Source organism: Trachurus trachurus (genome assembly GCF_905171665.1).
Source record: "Trachurus trachurus genome assembly, chromosome: 22".
NCBI classification, from domain to species: domain Eukaryota; kingdom Metazoa; phylum Chordata; class Actinopteri; order Carangiformes; family Carangidae; genus Trachurus; species Trachurus trachurus.
The window spans coordinates 10,253,442-10,267,834 of NC_139907.1; the positions used below are offsets into that span (position 1 = coordinate 10,253,442).

At 42.4% G+C, this 14,393-nt stretch overlaps 1 protein-coding gene across 1 annotated transcript; it reads left to right on the top strand.

The window, feature by feature from the left end:
• Nucleotides 1–1,875: 1,875 nt before the first annotated feature.
• sav1 (salvador family WW domain containing protein 1) lies at nucleotides 1,876–11,429 on the top strand. The gene is made up of 5 exons (XM_083998635.1): nucleotides 1,876–2,286; nucleotides 3,200–3,757; nucleotides 6,591–6,861; nucleotides 7,595–7,750; nucleotides 9,716–11,429. Exons 1-5 carry the CDS (start codon nucleotides 2,193–2,195, stop codon nucleotides 9,927–9,929), a joined length of 1,293 nt encoding a protein of 430 aa, XP_083854761.1. The 5' UTR covers nucleotides 1,876–2,192; the 3' UTR covers nucleotides 9,930–11,429.
• The last annotated feature ends 2,964 nt before the right edge of the window (nucleotides 11,430–14,393 follow it).

Consider the following 14,393-nt stretch of genomic DNA (forward strand, 5'->3'; position numbering starts at 1 on the left):
ACGTGCACTCGTTATACAAGTGTTCTTTTGTCTGTGTTGTCAAAGAGATTAATTGTGTTGATCTGTCACGAGCCCTTATGTAAAGAAGAAGCAGAAACCTGTCTGTCAGTGTAATCATATAAACCGAAAAGTCAAATAGTCTAAATAATCTGGTGACCTTTTTAATAGTATTTGCTTTCATGTTACATGTTCACTTTTAAATATCTGCCAAGCGGAAATACCTGCTTATTATTTATATGTGAATATAATGTTATGACCTGGTGCAATATGTAAAGCAGTACTGAAAGACTGTGCCATGATGAATGTGTGTGTGAGAGCAAATGAAGGATGTTGTCTTTGAAATTGCTGCAGACTAAAGCACTAAAGTTGAAGACAGGGTAAAGTTGTGTGTTTTTAGCAATAAATAAAACACATAAACTGAGTTTGCTGAGTTTGATTTTTGTTTTGGATGAATTTGTCTGTGCTGCTGTTTAGAGAGAATCCTCTCAGTCTCCTGCAGGGTTATTTGTGAACTTTATGGAGTATAAAGTATGTTTTGCTCATGTAAAATGTATTGTTTCAGGTGAGATGCATACATTAGTCTTTTGTTGTTTTTTTTTTTTTTTTTTAGATATCTTTAGCGATGAACTGTGCATTAACAGTATATTACTGAGAACCTTATAAAGCAATCAAAAGGAGCTCCACTGAGCCTGTGCTCATATTAAACCAATCATATATTTGCACAGCACAATGAATGTGCAATTTAGGTTTGGGTACTTTTAATAGATTTGTATTTAATGACATTTTGAATTCAGGTCTATTTTCAATTGAATGCTTCCACTTTTACCCATTAGATCGAAGTGTCACAATCACTATTTAATCCCCGCTGTTTAATTAATGTCATATTTTGGGACAACAAGTCTATTTATAGCTGCTTTTAGCGTTCAGTAATGTGTGGTGGTGGTATTGATGGATGAGCAGTGACGCCGACTTGTCAACATTATGCAGAAGGTGAGTTTGCTGATGGGCAGGACCGTGGAGTTATGCTGCGTTCAAGACAACGCGGAACTCGGGATTTTTCCAACCTCCCACTTCAAAAAGTGCAATCAGACGCCACCTCATATCGGAGCCCCCACTCGGGAAAATCAGAGAAAAAAAGTAATCTGACCCGACTTCTCCGAGAATCAGTTGTCTGACGTCAACCAACAACGTTATAAATATAATATATTTATTTATGGTTAGACACCTACCCACCGATGTTGTGGAACACTGTAAAGTCGTGTAGTTGTTTGTCTTCGATTTTAAACGAACTGTTTCATTGTTTTTAAATACTTTTTTTGTTTTGTTTTTACTGTTTTTATGCCCTTTGTAACGTTTTAATGCCTATCGTGAAGAACTTGTGCAAATGTCAAAATTGTCCCCGGTCCGCCAGGTTTTTGGTTATTGGCGTGATGCGTCTCGAACGCTTTGAAATCGGAAATCGGAGTTTTTTCAACTGGGAGATAATAGTTTTTTTAAAATGTTAATTTAGGCTATAACACGCTTTTTTCTGATGCATAAAAACAGCAGAATTAAGGGTTAAAATCATAGGTTAAAATAGGAAACAATGAAGCTAGCTAGGCTACTATATCAAAAGGAATAGAATGAATAAAACGCAGAGATAGAAAAACAGAAATTTATTTAGCCTACACATTAAAAGTAAGTTTAAAATGTGGGGTTTTCGGAGTGATTTGAAGGTGTAGAGGTCTGTACAGCCTCTGATGGGTTTGGGGAGTGGACCCCCCCACCACCAAGTTCGGTGCTTGGTCCGAGAGGGTAGGGAAGGGAAGCTCCGAGTTCCGAGTTGTCTCGAACGCAGCATTAACCATTTCCCAGTGAGGGCCAGCGGAGGGAGAGACGACGTGCAGCGCTGCTCCCAGTCAGTCAGTCAGTCAGGGCGGACTGGACGGGACCGCGGCAGGAAAAGACGCTCCCAGTCGCTCCCTCCCCGTAAAAGTTAGCCGGCTAACTTGCCCGCTGGCTAATCTGAAACTTTTAAAAAATGTCGACTTTCCGCGCTTTGCTAAAAACTGAACGGGACGACGGTCGCAGACTCAGAGTCGAGGGATTGTGCCATGAAATAGCAGCAGCGCCGAGTTGTTGTTGTTTTTGTTGTCGTCGTCCTCGTCCTCGTCGTAGTTGTTGTTGTTGTTGATGTCTCCGAGCCTTGAGTTATGCTCTCACGAAAGAAAAGTAAAAACGAAGCGTCGAAACCAGCCGAGGTACACGGGAAATATGTGAAGAAGGAAACGTCGCCGCTCCTGAGAAGTAAGTGAAGTGAAGTGAGCAGCAACAGGTCGGAGTTAGCATCGGTTAGCTCGAGTTAGCATCGGTTAGCATCGCCAACGAAACTTATTATTAACTCGGTGCGAAAAGTATCAAACCAACAGTAACCAGCACACTGATGTGAAAGTGTGGAGATATATTACACCATTTGTTGTGGCTCACGAATTCATAACATAGTGTTTAATCTTTTTTATATATATAACGTTAATAAACTGACAACTCTTGAATGCTAACCTGATAACTAGTTTATAGCTAGTTCAGAGTTCATCTCATTACTACACAAAGTAAACAGTGTAACAAATATAGATAATAAATCCTGAATTAAATGTCTTTTTAGAGTTATAATACAATTTATATTTAACTGTTTCCTGCCGCTTTATTCACGAAAAGTCATGAAGGTTTGTTGCTAGTTAGCCTACATCTGTCCAGTTGTGTACATTGACATTGAATGAGAGTTGTCATTTAGCTCTGCGCTGTCACAATAATAATGTTCAATAGATTGATCATTAGTGATTTCATATCAGTGGGAGTGGTTGATAAATACAGTGTTTTATTAGCTGTAAATCAAGGTGGCGCATTGTTATAATGCTTGATATCTTTACATTATTGAGGCGTTCAAATGCAACTGGAATTTCTATGTTGTAAATGTTTCATGACGTGTTTCGAGCTACTTTACTTATAATTTAAGACCTTTTTATTTTTTTGGGGTTTAATATCAAATTGCTTATAACTATTGATAACTGTGAAGTGAAAAAAAAGTACAGCATATCCCCCTACAAGTACTTCCAAATTGCTCATAAGCACATTAGATACCTCTGATGTCTACTGGCATTGTGTGTCTGTGTTGACTTGACTAGTATTGACAGTTGGGCCTGCTCTGTTTGTGTGGTTGCAGATCTTATGCCCTCATTCATCCGTCATGGACCCACTATTCCCAGACGCACAGAGGTCCCTCTGCCAGATATGGGGCCCTCTGCCTACACCGTGGCGCCCAGCCGGGAGCCCGTGGTGTCCCGCAATAAGAGTTTCCTCCGGACCCCTGTGCAGAGGCCTCCTCACGAGGTGGCCCGCAGAGAGAGCCACCGCATGTCAGCACCCCCATACCTGCCTCGCAGTCTGGGAGACCTGCCCCACGAGTACGGAGGCTCCTCACAGTCCTTCCTCACAGACGTGAGCCCCATGTCTGAGAACGGAGACGCTGCCCGCTATTATTACCCCTCTGAACCTTACTATGACAGCCAGCAGCACCAACAGCAGCAACAGCAGCAACAGCAACAGCAGCAGCAGCAGCAGCAACAGCAGCAGCAGCAACAGCAGCAGCAACGCCAGTCCCAGCCCAGGAGGGTCCCGGACCGCTTTCCTGAGGACTATAGATACTATGAGCACAATGAACACAACTTCCAAAGAGTTCCCCGACAGCACACTCCCCCAGCGCCAAGCAGACCCCCCTCAGGTAAACATGAAATTTGCTTTTTGATTCTCACTTTTTAACAGATAAAGTAATAGAAAGTAATAAGGGAGAGCTGAAAATCTGACAAAGGTCTGGAGTTGTAGGCTTGGACTTCACTGCACACATGGTTTTGGAAAGTACATGGCAGGCAGTCATGGTCTCTTGAGGGACTGAAGTTTGTGTTTTTATTGCTGTTTCTCTGCAAATTCTGTGGTATGAAAGCTGGGGCAGTCATGTTTCAGTATGAGGGGGAAATCACAATCACACCAGCAAGTCTGCAACTTCTCAGAGATTTTTTCCTCTTTTTCAGAAGGGAAAAAAAGTTAAAGACAACTTTTTGGTGTTCAGAGAAAAAGCAGCAGTTGAAGCACCAATGTATGATTGTTGTTTTGAGAAGTATTACGGACGAGTTGTGGACCACACAGGCCTCATTGAAAGGAATGCTGGGCAGGCTGGCGGTGGTCACTGACTGAACAGCTAGAAAAACTGTGCTCCACATTGTAAACATTCGTATGACATAAATGTGTAATTTCAGGGGGCAGAGGAATTTTCCACCCCACCCCCAAATGATAGAGAACCTTTTATTTTGTGGCTGAGTCATCAGTGTTGTACACACGCTTTAGTATTATGCCGGGCCCACCTATCGCATGTCATGGATTCCTGTTTGGAGTGAAGTTAAACAAGCATTAGGGGCTCTGCATTTTTCACCTCTCTGTTTGCTGAATCTGCTGGCAAAACTAGTAATTTGCAGACCGCCCCCAGTCAAATGTCTCAGCCTCAGCCGGCTCACGAGCATGAATCATCCGTCTATGCGCCGCTGCTGCTGCCCTGGTATCGTTACACTACACACAAGGCTAATGACTTGTCAGCAGAGATGTTTTTGGAGTAGTCATCTACCTACAGTCAGCTGACAGACACCGTCACCTACTATGTTTATTCCACATTTACAGTATGTTGACCTTCTTACAGTAATTGTTCTTTAAAGGTAGTGTTTATTTTAAATTGATGGGCAAAAACTAAAATATGCAAATAAAGAAAAACACTGTTTTCATAAGTACATGTAATCAGATCCTTTCTCCCATCATATACCAGAGATCAATACTTCCCAGCTGAGATTGATTCTTAAATATCCCCGTTCAGTGGAGCGCATCGAGCGGTCTGCTAATCTGATCAAAAAATCTCAATCAATAGTGTCTTATTTTAACAAAGACACAACAAACAATCTTTACACACGTATTTTTTGCATTTTTTAAGTTGTGATAACCACACATAATACAGGAACTATTGACACTGTCAATCCTGATGGAGCTGCACTATGGTAATATAATGGATCCTAATACCAACTTCATTCATTTCATTAGACTTGGCACCTCCTCACATATTACCTCTCTAATTTGGTGCAGCTGTAGCTTCCCTGAAGTGTAAGTTTAAAAAAGAGAAAATACAAATTTGCGAGTTTTTTGTCTTAACGAGTTATCCAGGTTTAAAATTAAGCCTCTAGCTCTTCTTTTAACCTACGATGGCTGTAATACAAAGTTGTATATTAAGTTACTCAATTACTGCATCACCACAGTTGTAAACACAGCAGCCTGCACTTGACTGTATCCCATGACATCATTATTATTATTATTCTATTCTTTATTTAACCAGGTTTGTCCCATTGAGATCAAAAATCTCTTTTACAAGAGAGACCTGGCCAGGAACGGCAGCACATATAGTTAGAAAACAAACAGTTTAAGCACATTGTCACATTAAACATGGACATAAAGATACAAATAACAAACAATGAGGAAGAGGATGATCAAATACAGCATTTGCACTCATGAAGCCTGGATACAATGGGATTCATCATGGACTCAGATACTTTCAGAGATGCCAGATTTTGGAGTTTGAGCTCTGGTTGCAAATTGTTCCTGAAGTCTTTGTGATGCATTGAGCTTTAGGTTTGCTGTGAGTATGGCGTGTTGCCATTTCTCTGGAGAAAAGGTCAGAGATGAGGATGAGGATGATGATGATGAGGTGGAGGAGGAGGAGGAGAACGACGACGAGTGTTTCTGCACATTCCGTCCCTTCACTCAGCAGCTGGCGAGGAGCTGCAGCTCTGTTGCTGTCACTCTCGTGCAGTATTTATCAGATTGTAGTCGCCATTTTGCCGAGATGCTTCATTCCCCGCACATTCTCTTTGTCTTTTCAACCCTCTCTCTCTCTCTCTGGGTCCCTGCAGGCTTATTCACTTTGAGTCACCACCACTTCTCCTCCTCCTACTCCTCACAGCTGTTGGCTCGACATTCCTCGCTGACATTATTCACCAGTTAAAAAAAGTACAGGACCTGTTGAGTGAGTCCGCTCGGCTGTCTGCTCTTACACAGCGTTTGTGGAGTGGTTAGTGTGTCTGGCCATGCAGAGATCTCTGCCTTTCCTGTCCAAAAGTAACAACACTCCCATTTCCTACCATTCATCAAACATTGTCGGTCAGAATAAGATGCTCCGTCATAACAGTCAAAGAGTCAAGGGGATGAAACAACGCTGTTCACAATATCACTGCGCGGCTCAACACGGCATCAGTCATACTTTAAGACGTGATTCATCACATTCCTCCCTTATCCTGCTGTATGTGCAGTTGCCACATCGCACCGACCTTTTAAATGCTGTACATTCCTCTGCTTTTTAAATGACATTTTCCCACACACGCTGTTTTTTTTTTAGAGATTTCTGAAAATATTTGGTCTTTCCCCAGAGGTGCTGTTAGCTGGCAGCTGCTCCTCCGCTGTATGTTTGTTCAGACATCTCTCGACCTCCCTCTAGGTTTCTAAAAAGAAATGTTTGTTTTCCTCAGGCATAGGTCGAATACAGGCCAAGTCCCTGGGGAACCTCTCCAGTCTTACGGGAGAGGACCTCCCACTTCCGGCCGGCTGGACCGTCGACTGGACCATCCGTGGCAGGAAGTACTACATCGACCACAACACTAACACTACACACTGGAGCCACCCTCTGGAGAGGGAAGGGCTCCCTCCGGGCTGGGAGAAAGTGGAGTCGGCCGAGTTCGGGGTCTACTATGTGGATCACATCAACAAGAGGGCACAGTATCGTCACCCCTGTGCTCCGAGGTACGGCGACTAAAACTAAAGCCAAAGTTGTTGGCACCAACGTTTTCCCCTTCGCTGTTTTAGCCTTTATCAGCCGTATTGGTACCTTTTTTTTGTGCCTTCAGACTTTTGCAAACTTAAACTGATGTCTTTGCCTTGGCTGTCCACTAGAGAAAACACTGTTAGTGTTAAGTTCATTCAGTTTTTATCTTATTATCTTATTTATGTAGGTTTGCTCTACACAACACTGCAGGGCTGTGTGTGTAATTATTTATTTTCAGCTTTTGCCCTTTTTCTAATTATATTCAAAGTTATCAATTATCGATTGTTCAACAGTAAAATGTTGAAGCTCCAGTACATATTTGTCACAAAATGTTAAAACCATATCTGAGGGATCATCGGGAAAATGTGTGTTTATGTATAGATGAGACAGTATCTCACATCGGTCAGGTCCTAATTTTAATGCTTTGCTTCCTTTTAAAGCCCAGAATGGATCAATTTTACTATTTTCAAAACAATTTGAACGAAAAAACTCACTAGAAAATGTACTTCCTGTGTTACATAAGGCCCCGCTGCTCTGTTCTGCTCTCATGTTGCACCTGATGGATGTTCAGTAAAAAGTGTATGAAAGTGTAAAACAGTTTGAGTGGTTGGTAAGAAGAAAAACACACCAGAAGTACAAGTTGAGTTGTGCATATTGGTTTGATATGGGTGAAGTAATGTGCACATAATATACTATGTTTTTATCCTGCAGCGTGCCGCGCTACGATCAGCCCCCGCCACTACCGCCCCCTGTGGCCTACCAGCCTCGCCCAGCGGAGAGGAACCAGCCGGTGCTGGTCCCAGCCAACCCGTACCACACGGCCGAGATCCCAGACTGGTTGCAGGTGTACGCCCGCGCGCCACTAAAGTGAGTACTACACATCCTACACACGGTCATCCTTCAGTGTTTAACTCATGAATGGACAGGCTGTGAGGAGCTCATGAACGAGGTTTCCAGAGTCAGGTCAAACCTCTTCAGCGAGTTTCCTTCAGGATTTATTTGGCCGCATTAATCCATGATGAGTCACCACGCTACTTCACTGTAGCGGTGGTTATCAGACGGGTAACAAGGTGTGTGGTGTTGGTCACACGTATCTTCTCAAAGAGCCCACTCTGTGAGAATCATCTTCCTCACTAGTCCTTTCAAGGGATAGTTCAACATTTTGGTCATTATCCCTATAGTCATAGCAGTAGGTTCATTACCTTTAATTATCGGTGCATGTTGTTTTGAGATCCGCGGGTCAGAGACGTGAGCTGCTCAGAGAACACAACGGAGGTGAACGGTACTGGTCCCCTGTCCCTCATCAAATACACAATCCAACAACTCCAAAACACTCTGGTGCAGAAGTTGTGACCTGCACATTCACCACGCTATGAAATAATCATGTAACATTAGGAGACAGAGTTGTTTTCGAGGTAAATGCAGCAGGAACTACATTCCTGACAGGCTGCTGGGCGGAGTATTTGCTTCATGTGTCATAATGTTACATAATTATACGTGATTGTTTCATAGCGTGGTGAATGTGCAGGTCACAACTTCTTGTTGAGTTGTGTACGCTGAGCAGCTCGCGTCTCTGCCCTGCGTATCTCAAAACAACATGCACCGATCATTAAAGGCAATGAACCTACTGCTATGACTATAGGGATTATGTCAATAGGCGAATCCCCTTTAAATGCTGTTTGTTAAACTCCATTTGGGCTGTCACATGCCCTGTACTCACGGTGGCTTCAGTCCAGCCTCCCTTCTGTAAAGGCCTGGATGATGGGATGCTGCTGAGATGGACGTCTGAACCTCACAGTGACCTTCTGGTTACTCAGTTTGGCTGCACGGCGCAGCTCCAGTAAAGACTCCTGGTGTTTCCAAACGTCCTTCACTTCAGAATTATTGAGGCCACTTGCTCCTTGAAACGGTTTCATACCCGTTCCCTGATTTATGCCTCACCACAGCTTTATTGCAGAGGTCTGCAAAGAGTTCCTTGGATTTCATGCGCTGGTTTACTGTATGTCCTGAAATGCAGAGTGACCTGTGGGACCTTTATATACATACTGTAGTTGTGTGCCTTTCAAAACAGAGATTACTCCTGACCACTGGCTGGACTGAAGCCATCGCGGCACGGTGGCACAGTGGTTAGCACTGTTGCCTCACAGCAAGAAGGTCCTGGGTTCGAATCCCGGGCCGCCCAGGTCCTTTCTGTGTGGAGTTTGCATGTTCTCCCCGTGTCTGCGTGGGTTTCCTCCGGGTGCTCCGGTTTCCCCCACCACAAAAACATGCCAGCTAGGTTGATCCTCCAGTCAGTGCCCCTGACCAAGGCACTGGCTCATAATCTGGAGTCGGTCCCCGGGCGCTGCACCGCGGCTGCCCACTGCTCCTCAGGGATGGGTTAAATGCAGAGAAAGAATTTCACTGTACTAGCTGTATATGTGACAAATAAAGTACCTTTACCTTTACCCTTTACCTTTACCATACTTTAGAGGAGCTGAACTGTTTAGAAGATTTTTTACTTTGTCATAAGTTGCCTACCTCATACATGTTTCGGTATTGTTTAATGTGTTGTCTATTGTCTAATTGTGTCTTTTTTTACGCCTCACTTTCGTATAGTAGCTTGTGGTCTGTGTAATTCTGTGTATTTTATCATTTTTATGTTATGTGTAGGGACTACAGATGGAAATTAGCTGTGAGCTAAATCTGGTGCAACCATCTTTTCATTTTTTCCTGCAAATGATTAATGTAATTGCACACTGTCCCTTATTAAACTAATAAACTAAACTGATGAAAGTTCTGAGTACAGGTGATACTGAGGATTTACCTCCGGTCTCTTCTCTGTCACGTCAGGTACGACCACATCCTGAAGTGGGAGCTGTTCCAGCTGGCGGACCTGGACACGTATCAGGGCATGCTGAAGCTGCTCTTCATGAAGGAGCTGGAGCACATCGTCAAGTCGTACGAGGCGTACCGACAGGCGCTGCTGTCTGAGGTGGAGGCTCGCAAACAGCGGCAGCAGTGGTACACCCAGCAGCCCAACAAGAACTTCATGGGGAACATGTGATGTGTGCGTACTGTGTGTGCAGCAGCGGGGACGCCGCCGCACGGGGGTCACGCCTCTCTGAGGTTTCCACAGTTTGGGAGCGGTCGGGTTTTCCTTTGAAATCATGATTGACTCTTAATTTGCCTCTTTACCAAACACATCTGTGCCTTCGCTTGATCCAAATATATCAGCCAGGAAGTCGAGACACACGTTGGCAGGGGGCTCCGCCTTCTCCTCCGCCTCCTCCTCTTCCTCCTCCTCCCTCCCATGTGACACTCAATTCACTCATTTTATGAATGACCATGTGACTGAAAAACAACTCCAATGAAGAAAAGAAAAAAGCTATAATGTGCTACATGTGGTGGGAGGCTGCTCCTGGTGCCATTTCCAGCCACTGCCCTGAGAACTGAATCGCTGTATGGATTTTTGTTTTTAAGACTGAGGAGAACAGAGTCTCTGAAACTCTGGATATTTGTTGAAAAACATCCTGAGATTGTGCCTTTTTAAATAAATAAATAAATAAATAAAAACGCAGCATTTTCTACAATGTCTGCTCGCATCGCGTGTACACACCAGCTACTCCGTCATTTTTTCCTGTGGGAGAAAACGACAGGCAGCTTCTTCTAATTTGTTCCCATATGAAATACTTAATGACTCTTTTTTCCTTTTGCTTTGTTATCCTCATAAACTGAAACCACACTCTTTTTACATTAAACAAAAAAGTGTGCATTTTCCTTATTTTTTAAATGACATACCGTATGCTTTATGAGACAATCCACCAAAACTTTAACCGATATTTAAGTTTTGATATGAAACACGTCTTTTATTTAAAGACCTTTTGATGGATGAAGCATCACATTTGATGCAGTGGTTTGAGCATCTCTCGGCTCTTTGGCATTACTGTAAGTCAGGAATATTCTTTGTGTTTGTGTGTATAATGTAACATAAATAAGCTACTGGAACTTTTTAAAAACAACTTCAGAGGACACATTTAAGTTTGCCAAACAAGTGCAATTCAGTTTCTTCTTGTTTCATTCTCTCTGGATATTTCCTACCTTGGTGATGCCTTATTTTTATGGACTGACACTGATCTGTCTTGTGATTATTTAGAAGCACAGGTTCTTGGCCCTTTCTATTCTTTGGCAATAATTCAAACTGTTTTAAGATATGCAGAAATGTCTTTAAAACCAGGGTTTGGTCTAGTAGAGACTCGTGCTAGTTCTCTATTGCTATGTGTTAATTAACGTTAGGAAAGATGAGTAGTTCATGACTCTAAAAAAATGGTGTCAGGAGCCATTTAAATATTAAAAACATGTGTTAATGTAAATCATCACTACACTTGTGAATATCCTATGGTAACAGTAGAAAAGGTTTGTAAAGAACCTGGTGCTTCTCTTCAAGGAGAACTTCGCTGTGCAGGAAGGTCTCCATCACATCTTTTCAGATTGGTGTCTTCAAGTTGTACATAACTCGTGTTGTGGATTTCAAATACAGGACATAAGCAATAAAGTCTGCAGTGAAGAAAAAAATACAGTTGTGGCTTTACAGATGTGGCCTCATGTGCTGCCCATTCACTCAATCAATGACAATGAGAAAGGAGTCAAGATTCCCTTTATGGAGATTTATAGTGAATCTCAGCTCAGGTGTTGATTTTACATTCACGGTGTGCAGAAATAAAAAATAAAAAAAACACTGTCCACTACCTGCTCAACAACAACAGACAGACACAGTTGGTGAACAGATATGTTTTCGTCAAGAGATGGTGGAGACCAAAAACAGAGCTAAAAGAGAGTGAATGCTGCATTTAAGATTCATCAGGTGGCTACAAACATGACACCATAATGTTCTGTGATCATTAGATGTGTATAAGGAGCTGCCCTTTAATAACTTCACCGTATTTTAAAGGTGATACAATTACTGTAGGTTTTTTGATAACAGAGGATGAATCTGAGTCTCAGGCTGCAGAGAGAAAGTTCCTCAACTTAAATCTTAGCACAAGATGATTTGGTGTCGCAGCATTTTTTACTTCCCATTTTTCACTTTTCCATGGTTCTTATACCCTTATTTCCAGTGATAATTACTAGTTTTCATCTGAAAACCATGGTTAAACATAACTGGAGGCTTGAATCTTCCAGTTCACACCCAATGAAGGTTTCTTACTTTTCACTCTCTGTGTCCAGCTGTGAGCGTTCACAATCCAAAATATTTTCATAACCATTTTTCAGTAACATACAGGAGTTGATGTCATGTTTCAACAAGTTAATTAAAAGTTTATTTTGATTATTTTTACATCTTCAGATGCGTCTGCAGGGAATCTCTCAAGAAATTACTCAAGTCTGGGTTTTCATTAATTTGGTCCAACTTTATTGTTTATTTCTTTGTAACTGAAATTTTGCAATGCATGTGCTGAAACTAAGCAGTGTTGACTTGGAAGAGCTCACCAAGAGGTTGAATCATTTGACCTTTCAGTCCACTGAGGCTCCCACCATATCCGGAGTTGGTTTAAATGTTGATGAGGGCGGTTTTAGGAATGAATTCTTAAACCCAAGAAAAGTCATCGGCTTTTGTTTTTTCCTCTTTTTCTTTTTTTTTTTCCATTTCTGACAGACGTTCAATTCATTGTTATTATCTGGAGCGTAGATGCGACACAATGTAAACAGATGCTACTTCTCTGACTTGTATGAATGGAGACAACAAAGCCATAAAGGAATGGGGATTTTTTTTTTTTTTTTTTTTTTTAAACCTCTCGAATCTAAAACTTGGACGTGGACGGTTCTTTGTGTGAAGGCCTCACTGATGTTGATTATACATTGTGGAAGACTCAAGAAGCCACTCTGCTGCAGTGCCTTTAAATTTTCAACCCTTGAGGTCAAACCTCAGTATAAACTTGCTAAATATGCATGACAGTGTTCCTGTGCTGTTGGTGACCAGCTCTACACGGAGAGAGAGAGGGGAGGGAGGGGAATAAAAAACAAGTTTGGATGGCTGCAGTGACGCAGACGTTGTTGCAGTGCTGTGATTCAATGAGCTAAAAACAATAACCACAACTCTACAAATGTACAGTAACAGTCTACCAAGCCAAAAGTATTCACACACCAATATAGTGCCGTCACCGATACAAGCCTTTTATGTTTACAAATGCAAGCTTTTTTTTGTTTTAGTTTTTTTTTGGAAACACAAAAAGTCTCTTTCTCTGGGGCCTGGACTCTTTCGCCATGCAGCAGTTTCTCACAGATGATTCAACTTAAGTGTGTGAAGATGATGAAAGAGATGTGGAATGAGGATCCTTTTCCAGAGCAGGCCTGTCGCCCCGCCTAATAACACCGAGCTCTGCTTCCTCGGTGGCCGCAGAATAAAAGTACATTCCTGGGATTTGCTCGAACATTCAGTGAGAAAACACAACAATGGCTTCACCCTCCACCTCTGCACGTCACAATGGGAAACTAAACACACTTTCCCTTCAACCTCAAAAGGCTAAACACACACATATAGAGAGGATCGCCGGGACGCTGCGTAAATACAAAACTGCAAGCAGGACTATAAAGTGGGGGAGATAATGTCAGCTATGTTGTGTAAACGTTAAACTGATAGTAACTGTGTGTTGTGTGTTTGTCTTTTCCACCCGGTGCTGTTCTTTTCAAAGCGGACGCCAGCGCTGATCCTGAACGCTGTCAACCTCCAATACAGAACAAAATCTACTGTTTACAACTAATAACTGTGCCATGAAGTGTCTGCATGTAGCCAGGCTGCAGAGGATGGGAAATCATAATTATTATTTTTTTTAACATGTTATGGCACAATACCACTTTGTCACAACCATTAAAACTCAAATTTTTTTTTCTTATAAAGTATACCTGGATTTTAGAGCTTAAAGATGACGGACATTAACCATTTACCATGCTGATGATGCTTGTAACGCTTCATTATTTAACATACAGTACATATTTTGGCTTTCAAACATCGCAGATCGTAGATATTGTTTCTTATAAACAGCACTAAACTTCAAAGAACGGAACAATTGTCACAAATGATGTGAGGGGGGGGCGAATTCACAGGGATAATGCGAGAAAAAACCCGTCTGATATGGAATAAAACAGTTTGACTGGAGGTTGGATTTGCCGAGGTGTCCTCCGGCAGAGCGCCGCCTACAGTAGTATCTGTACAGGTGTTTTGTTTTTGTGTTTTTTTTCCACAGACAAAAAAGAGTGAGAGACAATGATTCATGGCATCCAATCAAATCGCTTCAAAGCAGACACCCCGCCCACTGAGGAGGTGCCGATACATGAACATTATACAGTCCTGCTATTAGGTTTAAAGTAGTGACCGTATTGGTGGGGCAGCGCCAATACCAGAATAAAAGAGAGTGCCTGATGGGTGAGGATGTTTCTCCTCCTCTTCCTCCGCTTCCCTCCCCTTTCTCCTCCTCCTCCCTCCTCCCCCCGTCCATCACCAGGAAGTCCCTGCTGTGTTCTTGTCTCTGTCTAA